The sequence below is a fragment of the Egretta garzetta genome, unplaced genomic scaffold, assembly GCF_000687185.1.
Source record: "Egretta garzetta isolate BGI_Z169 unplaced genomic scaffold, ASM68718v1 scaffold108, whole genome shotgun sequence".
Classification (NCBI taxonomy): domain Eukaryota; kingdom Metazoa; phylum Chordata; class Aves; order Pelecaniformes; family Ardeidae; genus Egretta; species Egretta garzetta.
Window position 1 is genome coordinate 2,412,047 of NW_009260614.1, and position 15,175 is coordinate 2,427,221.

General features: G+C 43.8%; 1 protein-coding gene across 1 annotated transcript in view; it reads right to left on the reverse strand.

Annotated features, from left to right (window-relative positions):
• GALNT17 (polypeptide N-acetylgalactosaminyltransferase 17) overlaps nt 1-15,169 on the reverse strand; it is a gene marked incomplete at its 5' end in the record, with an annotated part of 214,860 nt that extends 199,691 nt beyond the window's left edge. The window contains one exon of the mRNA XM_009645101.2: nt 14,941-15,169. Within this exon, the coding sequence (XP_009643396.1) occupies nt 14,941-15,169 (229 nt within the window). The remainder of the gene's footprint in view (nt 1-14,940) is intronic.
• Nucleotides 15,170-15,175: the final 6 nt, after the last annotated feature.

The following is a 15,175-nucleotide window of genomic DNA, read 5'->3' on the forward strand; positions in this document are numbered from 1 at the left end:
TGTGGGCCCGAGCGGGGGGGGGGGGGGGGGGAAGAGAAGAAAAAATCTCTTGAATTAGACTGTAAAAGCTCAAGGGACTGATGTGATAGAAGCCCAGCTCATACCAATTTCAGCCTGAAAATTAGGCCCTACCTTTTTATTTCTTTAACCCAACACAGAGCCTTCCAATTCGTACTGACAATTAATAAAGCGCGTAAGACAAGCCTGACCCTAACCCCACTGAAGTCCCTGGAAACAACGCAGCTTGCACCTGTAATGATGAAAGCAAGTTCCTTGGGTTTTTTCCAATCCACCCATATGAAGGGATGCAGGCGGGATCCACTTAGAAAAAGAATTTACAATTCAGGCAGGCTGGGCTCCAGGGTTTTAAACACTCTCAGCAGTTTGAGCTGTCCCCATACAGACTCACAGAAAACGTTCATGCTGATCGAACCAAGCAGCTTCTTCTAATTTCAGCCTGGATCGCTGAACACGCAAGGGACTGCTGCGGGGGAGTTGAGCTTTCCCCCGGGGCTGGGCACCCTGGGCTCCCCCAGGGGCAGCTGCTGCCACTCAGCTCCTTCTAGGAAGCTCTGGGTGCCTGGCAGGACTGAGTATGCATTCTGCAGAAAATGCAACTACAGGCATAAAAAGAAATTCCAGTGTTCACAGAAGGCAAAAACTGACAAGGTTTTATCTACTAACATCCAAGAAATGAGTCAAAGAAAACGAACCACGAGAATTTAATTATTACTTGAATGCTCCTATCAGCAACATTGTTTAAAAAAAAAAAAAAAAAAAAAAAATCAGCATTTTAAAATTCACGTACAAAGGAATGTCCTAAGACTTGAAAAGCATTTGCCTTACACACCTCTGAAGATAACTGCCTGCTACAAGCCCCTGACACAGCACGTTCAGCAAAGTTCTCCTCATTCACAGTTGTGCAGCTTCAGCCTGTTCCTTGGCTCCATTGATCCAGTCGGAAGACTCCCAGATCAGCTTATTTTTTTTCCCAACTTCTTGAGTTTCAACTCAAGGTTTTAAGCCAAGGCCACAGAGATGTGAGAAATGCAAAGAAAGGAGCAGGCAAAAAAGGAAAAATATCAGGTTGGGGTTTTTTATAACTTTTGGAAGAAAGAGAGGGAGGCTGTAGGTCTGATGCTGCCTCTAACAGCAGCAGCATTTTGCCTTCTAGACAGCAGAAAGGGAGCCTATGGCTAAGAAGCAAGAAATAAGCTCAGTAAATATATAACTGCATTAGGCCAGTGCAGGAGGAGCTGCTGCTGGTTGGCAAAGTTCAGCACGAGGAGGACCTGCAGCACATCGTACCCCTGGCACCACGGCCTCTTCTTCCAAGTCGGAAGGAATTCTTTCACAAGATGTGAACTGAAAAGATTGCATTCAAAGCTTTCACGTACATTCAAGCTTCCTTAAGAGCTTAGGGATTTGGTTTCAGACTTGAGTACTGTTCACTGCACCTCACCCTAAAGTACTGCCCATATTCTGGGACATACTCATAAGCCATGTTTGCTGCCAGGACATACCTGCCAAAAACTGTTTAAAAAACCATAATTGCAGCAGGCCTGGAGGCTTCTGAATTTGGAAAAGCATTATTAATATTAATATGTATCATTTTATAGTAGGAAGAAATACAGAAAATAGACAGCACTGTGCCTCAAGCCCTAGAATCAACTGGGATTTTGGGGAGCACATGCTGGAGAAGACAGTAGCAGCTGTCAAGTCACAGCTGGAGTTGCCTCTGGTGAAGGTGATTGAGAAGTGGGATTAAGAGGAAAGAAAAAAAACACCCAACAACTAAAATTCAAGGTAAAATGAAATGTAAGGAGGACAGACAACTAAGTTAACAGGCTTTCCTTGCTTGCAGAGCATCTAAATTCTTCTGAGTTGCGTATTTCCTTTTTTCCTTCAAGTACAGCCCCTGCTTCCTATCTTACACTTTACAAGTTCTTTTTTATTACCACTTCTCTTGTGTTCTTAGCTCTCTGGTTTTGCAGGGAGGTCCATCAGACTATAAGGTCAACAGCCTTAGAACATCTGTGGGGCCTTAAACTAGTTCACATGGTCCCATCACACTGGCCCTTGGAGCAGCAAAATCGCCCACAAAAATCACCCTGCCTTTTTCTTCTCCACAAGCTGCTTGGGAAGCTTTGGAAAATCCTAAGGATTTAAAAAAAAAAAAAAAAAAAAAAAAACCAAACTCACTTTTCTTATTTCTTTCTTTCAATGCAATGGAGGAAGTGAAAAAAAAAAAAAAAAAAAAAAAAAAAAAAAAAAAAAAAAAAAAAAAAAAAAAAAAAGACAAATAGAGCAGAAACTCCCAAATCAAAAAGTGCCCCACATCAACCACGCCGGGCATGCCCTCACACACTTGACATGAGTTTATGCCACAAACCAGTGCTCACTGAAAATATATGTGTTCTCCAGCACTGCTGCTCCTCTGCCAAATCTATTTCTGCTTCCACTGGGGACCTGTATATCAAAAACATTCTAATGAAGAACAGTACAAGGCGAGTGCTTAATGCAAACCTGCAAAAATCACCGATACTACTCAATTCTCAGACATAAGAAAAAAAAAGTCACCAGCAGTTAGCTTGAAACTAGGACAGCTGCAGCATTTAAAATACCTACTACAAATGAGAACTACTTAGGCACATCATAATTAGTAAATGGCAAATATTAGGAGTTATGGGAAAAGAGATCGTTAAAACAGATTTTAATAGCCCAGCATTTCATACATTCAGATGTGAAAATCCAGTCAGCATACACTTTGAGCATTAAGCCTACATTAAGGAACAAACTGCTTCATTTCTGGAGTTGTAAAAACAAAGGTTAAATATCTGCTTCAGCACAAAACCCGTAATTTTTCCACAGTGCCTGTATTGTTTTGCTTTACAGTTAATAATACCTGCCCTGACTTTATACCCACACAGCTTCTGAATGCTCTACACGACTAACACTTTAATCATCAAGCCAGCAAAACCTCCCAAGAACCACATTTGGCATTAAGATTTCTGGAAGTAACCTATCCTTTTAGTTATACTTCATTTATATACAATATTGAGTGGAAAATAACTCTTTTTTTGCAGACGGCCATTTTTCCACTACTTGTAACAAAACCACCAAGCAACTGTGCTGAATTCAAACATTCCTGCAGCAAAACAGAGATGCTCCCAGGACCCCTGGGAGCCATTGCTCCCTGCTGGACACCGTGTCCCATCCCTCTCTCCCCACTGATTCCCACATTGCCCACCCGTGACAGCCTCCTCACTTCTCCCCTTTGCTGCTCCTGCAGTTTCTCAGCCCCATTTTTTTTGCAGCTGCCAGTTCGGTCCCTTCACTCCTTTTCCCTTTGTACCAGCTTTTGTCCCTCCATGGGAACAATGGTAGATGTTTTTCTCATGCATCATTTCCAAAAACGTTTGGACCAGTTTGCTGGGATTAAAGATGAACATGATCTTGATCATATCTGACCATCTCAGCCTAACTGAAAAAATTATAAACAAATTAAAGCAGCTTCTCTTGACGCAAAAGGCTGGACAGCCTCAGAGTAAGATGCTACCAGAGGTGTCTACACCTGGGTCTGCAGCTTTGGAATGAATTACTTACACTTTGGATATACAGCTCCAGTAATTGTAATTGGAGCTGGGTATTTCTGGATATGCAGTTCCGGCAATTATAATCAGAGCTGGACATCTAAGGGAATTCCAGGGTTTTCCAAACAGCTGCACAAAGAGCATAAATTATGCTGAATGCCTCAAATTGGGATGTGCTGTTGAAGTTTTATTCCTTTCCGTTCATTGCCTCTTTCCTCATTGCAGCCTGGCAGCCGGTTCTAATTTGCAAGGTCTAATGCTGTTCTACAGGATCAAACGGGCAGCATCAGTAGGGAGGAAATTTTGTGGAAGGAACATAACATTAATTAGTATTTGGAAGTTGAGCAATTTCCTGAGAAAAGACTGATAAAAGTGTAAAATCCCATTTTACTGCCTAACCCCTTTTATGTCCGTGCAGAACAGCTATTAAACTCCCCCAGAAAGTCACTTACTGATTCAGTGCTTGATCCAAAGACAACTGAAGTCAATATGACCTGACCCCAGTAACACCTTCCATGTAAGACACTGTAAAAACCAGTAACTACCTTTAGACACTCCTGACAGGGGCAGATTTCTAAATGAAAGCTGTCTGCATGCCCATAAATCATCTGCATGATCCAGCTGTCATACTGTCCCTTCGTACCACAAGCACTAATCAACCAGCACCATGGTTGAACCGTCCCCCTTCACGTCACAGAAAGCAGCTCACCCATCCCTGGCCCATCAGGTTAATTATTCATTTATTTCTCCAGATACTGCAGTTCTGCTTCTGACCTCCACCTGCAAGAGCTTTAAAACCAGCTCTGCCCCTTCGGGCACTGCACATGGTCAGTCGAGTCAGCCTTATCCAAAGAGCGCCTGCCCTCCCCCCCCCCACCCCCAGCATCTGCACCTTCAAACTGAGACTCCTGGTCCCACAACCAGGGTCCCACTGCATGTCCCTTTGTGAACTGATGCATGGTGGGTATTTTCCTAATTTTGAGCCAAATGCTGAAGCTGTCCCCCGTACAAGGGCAAGGAAAGCTTCTGGAGGCAGAAACCCTGAGGAAGTACACAGCCAGAAGCTGCTGCTTGCCCCCTCGACGCCCACAGAGACTCTTCAGCCGTATGACGTGGCTCCGCACGATGCTCCTGGATGAACCCTCACCCTGCCTTCTGCTCTCACCGAACCTGCAGTCCTTCCTCCCTCCAGCTTCGCTTGCGCATCTTCCCGCTCCATTTCATTTTTCCGTATCTCCCCTTCAGCCCAGCCAACATATAATTAATATAGATTTAAATCAACATGAGTTTTAAATCCAAAAGCCACAGGGCATTAACACAACATTAGGTCTAACTCTCCCCCCTTCTGCCTCATTCTGTTGCATGATTTATCTCACTAAATGATGAGCGGTTTGGGAATGGCCTCTTTCTCACCAGTTATAGCACAGACAGGAACCAGCCAGGGCCACTGTGCAGGGTCTTAATGTGAGTGAGTGGTAATCACTTAATTAACACTACATTCCAGTCGTTTGTTATGGTAAGGACCAAGATGTGAGGCAAAGATCTCTCCTTTCTCACTTTTTCTGTTCCTACCTCTTAATTCCAAGTATTTTCAAATCACCAACACACACGCCACTTTCTTTGTTCTCATACCATTTCCCAGTATAAACCTCTTCACCTCTCTGCCCTTGAGGTATTCACTCAGCAATACCCCAAGGTACTTGGACCCCTAACTAGTGTGGTTTTTTCTAATATTATTCAAAGTGACTTGTCCAGCATCACACAAAATGTTGGAAGGAAAAGAGAGTCCTAACCCTTTCCCACTGAGTGTCTGGTGCCCTTAATGGTGACACCAGTCCCTCCCGATTACATGAGTAACCACTTCAAGCAAACTGACGTTCCACATTATGGTGTTTGGTCCACACTTGGCAAAGGGCAAAGCACAACATGGCCCCAGCCTTGACTCCAGGTTTAGGCAAGTGTAATGGTTATTACTATTATGGTCTTGTCAGTGCAAATATGAAAAACTGAATTAAGATCTAGCAAATAGGGGTTTTATGTTCCAAGATATTTAAAGCATTCAGCATTGCAGGGCACTTCACTAAAGGTGCTACAGACTAAAAACACACAAAGGTCAGCAAAAATTATTTTAAACCCAATAATGGGATATAAGCAAGCTTTAAAATATCATTAAATGGCTTTTCACAGGGTTTTTTTCCTCCTTTACTTTATGTTTTTAGAGTATGACCAAGCAATTGTTTTGGAAGAATTTGTAGTAATTTGGCACAAAAATGAGTGCTCTTATGATTTAATTTAAGGTGTAATATAGGCAAAGACCCAGAAAGAAATCCTGTTTCATTTTAAAATTAACCTTCTTGCTTCATCTTTATGCTCTGAGAACATGCACAACCCTGTTACACTGCCTGAAATACTACGTGAGCAAATGAAGATTAAAACAAAGGTTAAATAAATTCTGATGACTGTCAGGTAAGAGACCTTGCTTGACTCTCTCATGCTCTCTGTAGCTTGAGGGAACACCCAAAATAACTCAGCCAAGGCACTCCTGGCGTCCGTTAATCCACTGTTGATTTTTCTCTTGTAATGGTTTTCCATTTCTTGTATCTCAGCAGCATTTAGACATGCCAAGGAAAAGCAATTTGGATTTCCATGGCCTACAAACACAAAAAACCCCTACTGGTATGTAGAGGAGATGGGAAAAAAAAATCCTGTACCCCACTCAGGTGCTGGGGAACAGAATCAGGGAGACCAAGGATGCTGAAGGGTGCAAAGACAGCCCACATCAGAGCCCAGCTCTTCTGCCTTCCCACCCCAAAACCTTCCCCACCAGGCCCAGAGAAGTGCTAGCACCGAGCAATTGCACTGCAAAGCACAGGTTCCGCTCGCACGTGAGCAGAGAGTACTAGAGGGAAGAGGGACCAAGGATTCCCCTTCGGAGGCAGCGTCAAATGCTGACACATCACGCTGTTGGTTTTATTGTGCTAAAATGAAGTCATCAGGCGCAACAAGGCATGCCAGCTGCGCAGTGAGAAGCGGTGATTTACTGCGTATGACACAGCCCCAGCTTTTCAGAGATCTTTCATTTTCCCTATCAGCGGGAAGAGTGGTGCTCTTACACAACCCCTGGGTCGGACAACCTGGGAAGATCCCGATTTAAAAAAAAAAAAAACCACTTCCCAAGGGTTATCGTATTACTCCCACATTACAGATCCTGTGAAGCTGTAGGTATTTCCTGTGCCGAGGCTGAACAAGTGCTGTAATATGGCAGAAGATAGCCTGTAGCATCACTGCCTGTGAGTATCAGAGTGAATCAGAGGGAGCAAACCCCCAGGAGGGCAGTACCATAGGAACTGGTACTCATTACACAGGGAGAGGCACGAGAGCGCAGATCATCAGGGTTTTAAAAAGGAAAACAGCAAACCGTGATTTTTATCCAATTCACTCCGGATTTTAGGGAATTGTCTGCCTTCTTCAGATAACTTTGCATCTCCCCGCTGACACAAGCATCAAAGCCCTAAGATTGCATCAGAAGCACGGTGTGCAATTGCTCAATGACAGGAGAGCGAGGCTCAGCATAGCTCTCTCCTTGCACGTAATGTTTTACGTAGGGCTCTCATTGCATCATTACCGCATTATTTTTTAGATAACCATCATTGAATGTCAGAATGTGGGTCGATAGCTATTAGATTTATAGGCAGAACTAGCTACGCATGTAGCAAGAAGATGTAAAGCATTCGACTATTTCTTGAAGAAATTTGACCACGGGGATTGGGGGCTAGAAAATATGGTTGCCCATACTCCCAAACAGTTTAGAAAAAATAATATTGTACTGCTAGGATACATTACGGCAGTTGAATCACTGCTGTTGACTCACAGTAGGGTCAATACAATGCATATTCAGTTTGCACAGCCCTTTGCACACTTTGAGAAGGACAACTTAGAAAAAAAAAAAAAAAGTCTCCTTTTAAAGTTTAATATTTCAACATGCAGAATGTCCTCACCTACCCCGGGATCCAGGTGTATCTGTAGGAGCTGGGAACTGGCAGCCTGCCATAACATCTGGACCAGACTGTTCAGTTTGAGATAAAGATTAGTGGCATAAATCACAAAATGAGTAAAACCTTTTTAATTACCTGAGAAGGCTCGTTTCTATTTTCTTTTGTGCTATGCCTTATTAACAGGTAGATCTGCTCACAGGCTGTGAACAGCATTTTCCTACTAGAAATGCATGTGCTTTCTGCCAGGAGAGAAGTAATGAGGGAAGATGGTGGCCAAGAGTAGACCAGAAGGACTCCCTGAAATCCAAGCGCACTGACAGCATATGCCTAAAGCCAACTTTGTCCGTCTGACCTCCCTGATCAAAGCAGATGATCTCCAAGCCAGCAAGCACAGGACTCTGTTGTCCCAGCGATGCCTGCTGCCATCCCAAAGGCCTCGGGCTATCCAAGATGCTGCACGAGCCCAGCAGATGCGACACTCCACCGACGGCTGAGCCGTGCCCTTCTGGAGTGGCAGCTGGAGGCCAGGAAGGATGCCTTCGGGCACCGAAATGTCACTAGATGCCCATGTTTTGCCAAATCCATCCATTTCCAAATGTCTCTTACTGGAGAGACAACAGTACACCACTGATCCAGACTGAGGCTTGGAAATAATGCTGTCATTCACATAATTACATCACTTTTTTTTGCTTGTATGCTTATAAAAATATTCCTAAAATCTGCCTAACTAATTTGGCAGTGTAAATCTAACATACCTTCATAAATTTTATCAAGGTAAGGTTCTGTTTCTCCATTCAGGCAGACTTGAATTAATATGCAAGAATAAAATACCAACGTTGTCACTGTTTTCTAGTCATTGCTGTTGCATCTCATGAATCTTGTGTTGTCTCTGCATGATAAATGTGTTAGCGGCTTATTACTCATTCATTGCCGATGACAGGGAATATTCGGATGATGATGCCAAACAACTATTGAAAACAAAAATTATCTATCAGTTCCTAGTCAGTCGGGCTGTAAACTAAATGTCACGTTAACGTCTAAGCTTCCAGATGCTTCCTAAACGACTCTCTAAAGCCTCATCTTTTAACTCTATTATTTCTCTAAGAAGTATTTCTTTTATTCATTCTTTGATCAGCATCAGACCCAATTTCTACAAACCTGGTAAGAATGATTTACAGACAGCAGCTCTTGGGTGTCTCGAGCCTGTGCGGACCACTCTCCTACAGTAAGTTAGTTCAGGCTGAGAAGTTCTAAAAGCATGCGCTGAATCTGGGTAACGTGCATCGTTCGTAACGGGGAATACGGCAACCAGATCTGTTAGGTGTATAATAAATATTAAAGCTGAGTTTTTTATCAGGTAGCTCTATAAGGCCTTACAAAATAATACAGCTAGTTTCTGCTTCAGAAACATCACGGTAATGGGGTAGACAGGGAAACAGCACCTCGGCTCTTGTGCGATAACCAGCAGTCAATACAGTAGTCACATCCCCATAGCTTTGCACTTTATCTCCACATCATCATTTCTTATATCAAAGGATTTCACCCAGCAAGGCTGCGCTCGTATAAAGAGCTATTTCATTTCATTAACGTGATTAAAGTTTGGGCCCTTCTGCCTACAAACAGCATTTCCCTACTCTCAATTATTTACATTTTGTGGTTTATCTTAACCAGAGAATTTCCTAGCGTTTTAGTCACTATATTACCTACTTGTTCAAATCTTAATATTACAAGTCTGTGGGTGTAACACTATTACATACTACTAAATGGCTGATAGAACCGCTTTTAACCGGCCTTATTTACATATATAATTTTTATACTCAGTAGTTAGCTAAGTTCGTAATGGACTTTGAGGATGATAAGTGTTGTAGCAGATAAGCACTATCTTATCCTTATTGGAAGTAAATCCACATATCTCTAAAGTGGTTTTAAGTTAATTAAGTGCCATTTTACAAGGGGGATAGCAAGACCGTGCAAAAGGCTGTATTTCAGTACCGGCCTCGATGTCCATGTGCAACCCTCGCAAAGTTAACTTCCTAACTGGATAAGCAGACCGGAGCAGGGAGCCTGCTGGCACGCACTTGTTCATATCTCAGCACGTGCAAATGATTCCATGTGCAAAAGCACAGATGCAAGCTTGTTTAAAAAATGAACATACGCTTATTTAACCACCAAGGAATTTAAAGTTCCTCCAACTTTTAACATTTGGTGAGGCAGAAGTTTACTCTCTGTGCAATTCTTTAGCACAAAGGGAAAAACCCTCTCTGCTCATCCATTTTCTGGCAAGCTTCAGTGGTTCTTCATCACTGGCCTCTCATTTACAACAATTTGCAAATAGCTTTTATTCTCCCTGATCTTACACATTGTGAGTTTATAAAATAAAATTTAAAAGAAGAGCTTAGGATGAGTCAGCAGCGCCCTTTCACAGTGTTTTCTATCTTACTAATATTTAGCTTGAAGAATTTTATTTTTTTTTCATGCTACTCAAAGACGCTACATCATTCCTGTCTCATTGGCTTCCAGGCAGCTGAGCGCTTACTAGCTTCAGCTGTTGCTGTGTATCAACCAAAAAGCACCAGAGAGGGAGTTTACAGCCTTCATGCTCGGTGGAGGCTTTAATCTAAGACCCAGACCTCTGCTGAACATGCACAAGGAGTCCCAGAGGTGTCTACCCCAGGCACACCTGAGAGGTGGCTAGGTGGAAGGTTCCTTAGATCAGTGACCAGCAGAACCTATATGCTTAGATTTGTTTAAGGTGCTCAGCTGTGATACGGATGATGGCTTCCCTGCATGCAAACCATGGGTTTATTTAGACTACTTTCCCTCCTGCACTTCTTGTTAAATAGCACCGCTAGTTTGAGAATAACTAAACTATTTATATATTGACTTCAAGAGCTTCTGGTGAACAGGGTTTAGAACAGGTGATTGCACGCTTTTGGACAAGATCAGACTCTGAAGGATAGAGACAAAAACCAAGTCACAAAAACAGATCCAGGCTCCTTCCTCCTGCCTGGGATGAATGCTCAACATTGGTGCAGCCCTAGAGCTCTGCAAACCTGCTTATGGACCCTATACATTCCATCAGCCTCTCAGTGCCTCAGAGCAGACATCCAACTTCTCAACACTTCTCCTACCTTGGGCAGGCACCACTGAAGGAATGCACCAGCCTTATCCTCTCTCCTGGGGAGGGGGTGAATGCACGCTGCACTGCCATGGACATTTCCCTTTCCTACAGCCAGGGTGGGATCAAGCACAACTTCAGGAGGACAAAGGGAGGTGGAGGAGAGTAATGCAAGAGTTCAAGGAAGAAGAAACACAGCCAGACAGAAGCTACCTGGGCGATTCCCCCAAGGCCACTGCTTGCAGGAGGAGAGATGAACAGCTTCTCACCATGCAATGGACACAGGACCCATGCCATTGAGAGGAGCTTTATGGTGAGCAAAATCTTTGCATGCTGTTCCATGAGGCAAACTGCAGCTTTCCTCAAGTCATGTCACTCATCCTGTATGCCACTTTAATGCTAAAAGGTTGACCCACCCTTGCTGTCTCAGGATCCTACAAATGCACTATTCCTCAAACTTCTCCAGAGGAAGAGGGTTGGGTAAATCAAAGAACTTCCCCAGCGCTGTCCAGGAAGCCCGTCGTTGTGGCAGAAGCTGAACGCTCCTTTCTGAGTCTTTATTCACTCCAGCTCCTCACTAGCTAATGAGTTTGCCACATAAGCACAGAAACCCTCTCTTTGTAAACACAGACCCAACTGAAAAGTTCATTTGCGTGAATCTCCATAAAGTTGGAGATAATCTAGACCACAATTTTTGCTTATGTAAATGTCAGCACACAAAAAATTAGGTTTGGATCAAAAAGACAAGTTGTAGTTAATACCCAGAGTAAAACACACACGTTGCTTCCAGGCCTTCATTAGCTTTCTCTGAACATCTGCCGAAGAAGAAAATTCCATCTATAAAAGTGACTAGAGAAATTAAAAATCCTTTGAATTCTCAGATAAGTACGTGCACATACAAACCCCTCCATTTCAAAGGGCACCCTTGTACTTCTTTGTGCCCGTGGAAGCCATCCAATTAGAGACCAAAAGCAACAGAAAAGCAAAAAGTAAAACCCACAAGACTTGCGCAATGAACTAAGGAGCAATAATAAACTATGAGAAAGAACAAAGCACACATACGGTTCTCAAGCAGTTTTAGGCCAAAAGACGACCGAACACACAAATGTGTCTTCTCACAGAGACTTTATGAATTACAGCAAGGAGAAAACTAAGCAAGGCCACCATCTGCTGTGATGAGCCCCTGACCCCCGCTCAGCATCCCCAAGGCACTCTTTCAACCACCGCCTGAAACAAGCACCCCAGGGCTGGCAGGACGTAGCTTTGTGCAGCTGCAACCCTAACTAGCAGTGGCTGGAAGACACTGCAAGACCAGCAAGATGCACCACCTGGAAAGTGAGGAGTCATTGCAGGAGGCAGATTGGGCCATGTTTGGGACAGCTCTTCTTGCACAAAGAGGACTAAGAGGAGGCCCAGTGTTATTTCTAGAACAGCACTGCAGAGAAATATCATTCAAAAGGAACGCTTGTGTAAAATAGTTCCTTTACCAGACCCGAGGCAGTGTTGTTTAGCTTGCTTTCATGGCCAACATTTACAGAAATAAATAAATATACATACATACATAATGAGGATTGCCATACCAGATCGAGCTGTTACTTCCAATATGCTTTACACTACATGATTAAAAAACCAAAAACACAGCAGTGGTATGATCAGATTGCTCATTTGATCTTTACAGAATGGAGCTTTTTAAGAGATTCAGTTTTTTAAAGATGGCTTCAGCTCCCACTGAAATCCAGCCAAGTACTATAACACAAAAAAAAATCCACAGCTGACTGCACCCAAACTGTGGTTTAGTTTCTCTCTTTGGCCAAATGCTTCCCGATGCTCCCTGAGGTGCAGGCTTTCCACACTATGGGGTACCATATTCTAACATTTTGTATATGCTAAACCACAGGTCAGCTTTAACAAAACACAGCCTTACGCGACAGAAAGAGAATTCTCTTGGTGGATGCGTTTTGCAGGCAGCTTGTCTAAGAGCATATGGTGGGTTTTGTTAAGACACTTCCCCATCCTAAAAGCAAAAAGAAAAAAGCAGCAAGCTCGTATTTGCATACTGCAAGTGGGCACCAGGATTTTAGCTGTACGTATACTTCAAGTGTCCAGAACGAATGCGGGTTCGGGCACAGAAAACTCCTGGTGGGGAAGCTGGTCCAGCTGCCTCCGCATCCTCAGTCCTACAGGCTGTCTCAGCACACTCAACTGTTTCTTTTTAGTGCTGGTGGGTGGTGATGGGGGTTCATCTGGTCCCCTACATCTTGCTCTAAACCCATGCCTTGCTGAAACCCAACACGCAGACATCACTCAGAGAACAGAGCACATCATACTTTTCTAAAAATCACACGTACCAAATATATGCCTGACCCAAAGTTACATAACTGCTATGCCAGAGCTATTTTTTTCGCCAGACTCATCAGTGTTGCTATAAATCACCCCGGTATGCAGAGGCCAGACAAGATGTGACATTTATGTGCTCAGCTTTCTGCCTGCCCTAAGAAAGCGTTCGTGATATGGGCAACATATCTATTACCTCTCTGCCTCCCCTGGTCTTTAGGTGCATGACTGCTCTTCAGCACTACGCAGACTCCTGAACCACACTGTAAATGTACTCCGAGTGCCCACAGCAGCCTACAGACGAGAGAGACAGCACGTTCAGAGCTGTCCTGACGCTCGCGGCTCCTGTAACAAGCACCAGCTAGCTCCAAAAGCAGCCCCCAGAGCACATCAGAGCAGGGAGTCTCACACTAATCTCCACAGAAGAAGGGTAATAAATTAAAATTTCAGTTCTCCCCCTGTATTTGCAGGAATGGATGACAGCATCATGCTTACTTATCCAATACCAAGGTCCTGGTCTCCTGTCTTGAACTGCAGCTATTGCCCCCTTTTTAAATAAGTGCCTAAACCTTCCTGGAAACTTCTGCCCTAGCAATATCCAGAAGCAGCCAGTTCCAGGGTCTGACTGGAAATAACACCCAGCTTTCTACTGTACTCCTTGTCACTCTTTTGTTTCACCTTGTTTGTCACCCAACAAACATCTGCTTCAACATCTCGTGGTGCTAGGCACTTCCATAGGTGGGACAGCTTTCTTGTGCAAGTGTATAAAGTAGCGACATGAAGAACACTTTTGTACTCAGCTGAGCGCTTCCCATTTCGTACAGTGCCTTTCCCGAAGCACGGACACCCAGACAGCTCCTATGCACCAGAGTAAAGGTACCTTTCGTCCCTGCGCCTGCCTCGCGTCCTCGGTGCAGAAGTATAATGAGCAATAGCTCTGATTCAGCACAGAGACGCGGCACGCGCCAGCTTTCAGTTTAACACGGCGCGGAATTGCGCATCAGCTTTGTATTCAAAACTCAGAGAGGGAATCACACTGACATTGCCAAAAACATTAACTCTGCTAATTCTGATACACGAAAACTTGCAGTTGCTAGAGCTACGGAGATTAGAAGCAATAAACAGGACCCTTGATTGAGATTACATTCCCACTTGTGAATCTATGGGGAACAATTTTTAAAAAATTAGCTTCCACAGTCGGCGTTTTAATTAGATACCTTACCTAGATTTCTTCCGTATTTACAACGTGTTTCTCTATCTCGCATGGCATCTTTAAAACTCTCTTTCTACATCCCAGAACTACTGAACCTGGTGAGATTTTAATAGAAAACCCTTCACTACACTATAAAAAGAAGCATTACTTGAGATTTTAATTAGCAGCTGTCAATGCTGAGCCATAGGAAATACTGAATAGTTTTCTTAACTTATTGGAGAAAGTGCATTTTGCTTTCTGACCTTCTGCGCTCAAATGATGCAACGTACTTCAGTCGTTTAAAAACTCCCTTCCAAAGAACCAACTCTGTAGCAATAAAAACCATTCCCCTCAATCAATATACAGCGTGCTGCTCCAGCCCATCTTCGCCCACTGAACAATCCTCTCGTTTGATGCAGAAATCATGACACTGTAATTTCCTGACCGCTACCATAAACCTGAAAGGCAGGGTTATGTTATTATGATTTCCTCCCATCCTGTGCAAGGTACTCTGATCTTTAAACACAAATGGAACTTGGAAATCAGATACTAAATTGACTAAGTCCGCTGAGACTCTGTTTGCACAATAATACAGGAAAGAGCACGGTTCTATCACGCAAACTTCAAGCAAGCCATGCGCCCGCTCCTTGCCTCGATTCACCACCTGCCACCGTACCCGAAAGGCATTAAGAGCTGAAGTACTCCTACCGTTCAGCTGCCTGTAGACTATATCTTCTAGGAGGGAGAGTCTCTTCAGCACTGCATCCTGGATGGAGCCGATGCCGTGGGCTGTCAAGTTGGCCACTTCTGCCCTGGGATGGATGTCATGGAACGAGTCGCCGCTCTTGGCCGTGATGGGTCTGCACTTGGCCAGGAAGAGGACGAAGCCAGCCACGGCGATCAAGTTTAACACCAGCAGGACTTTGACTCTCCTCAAAGAAGC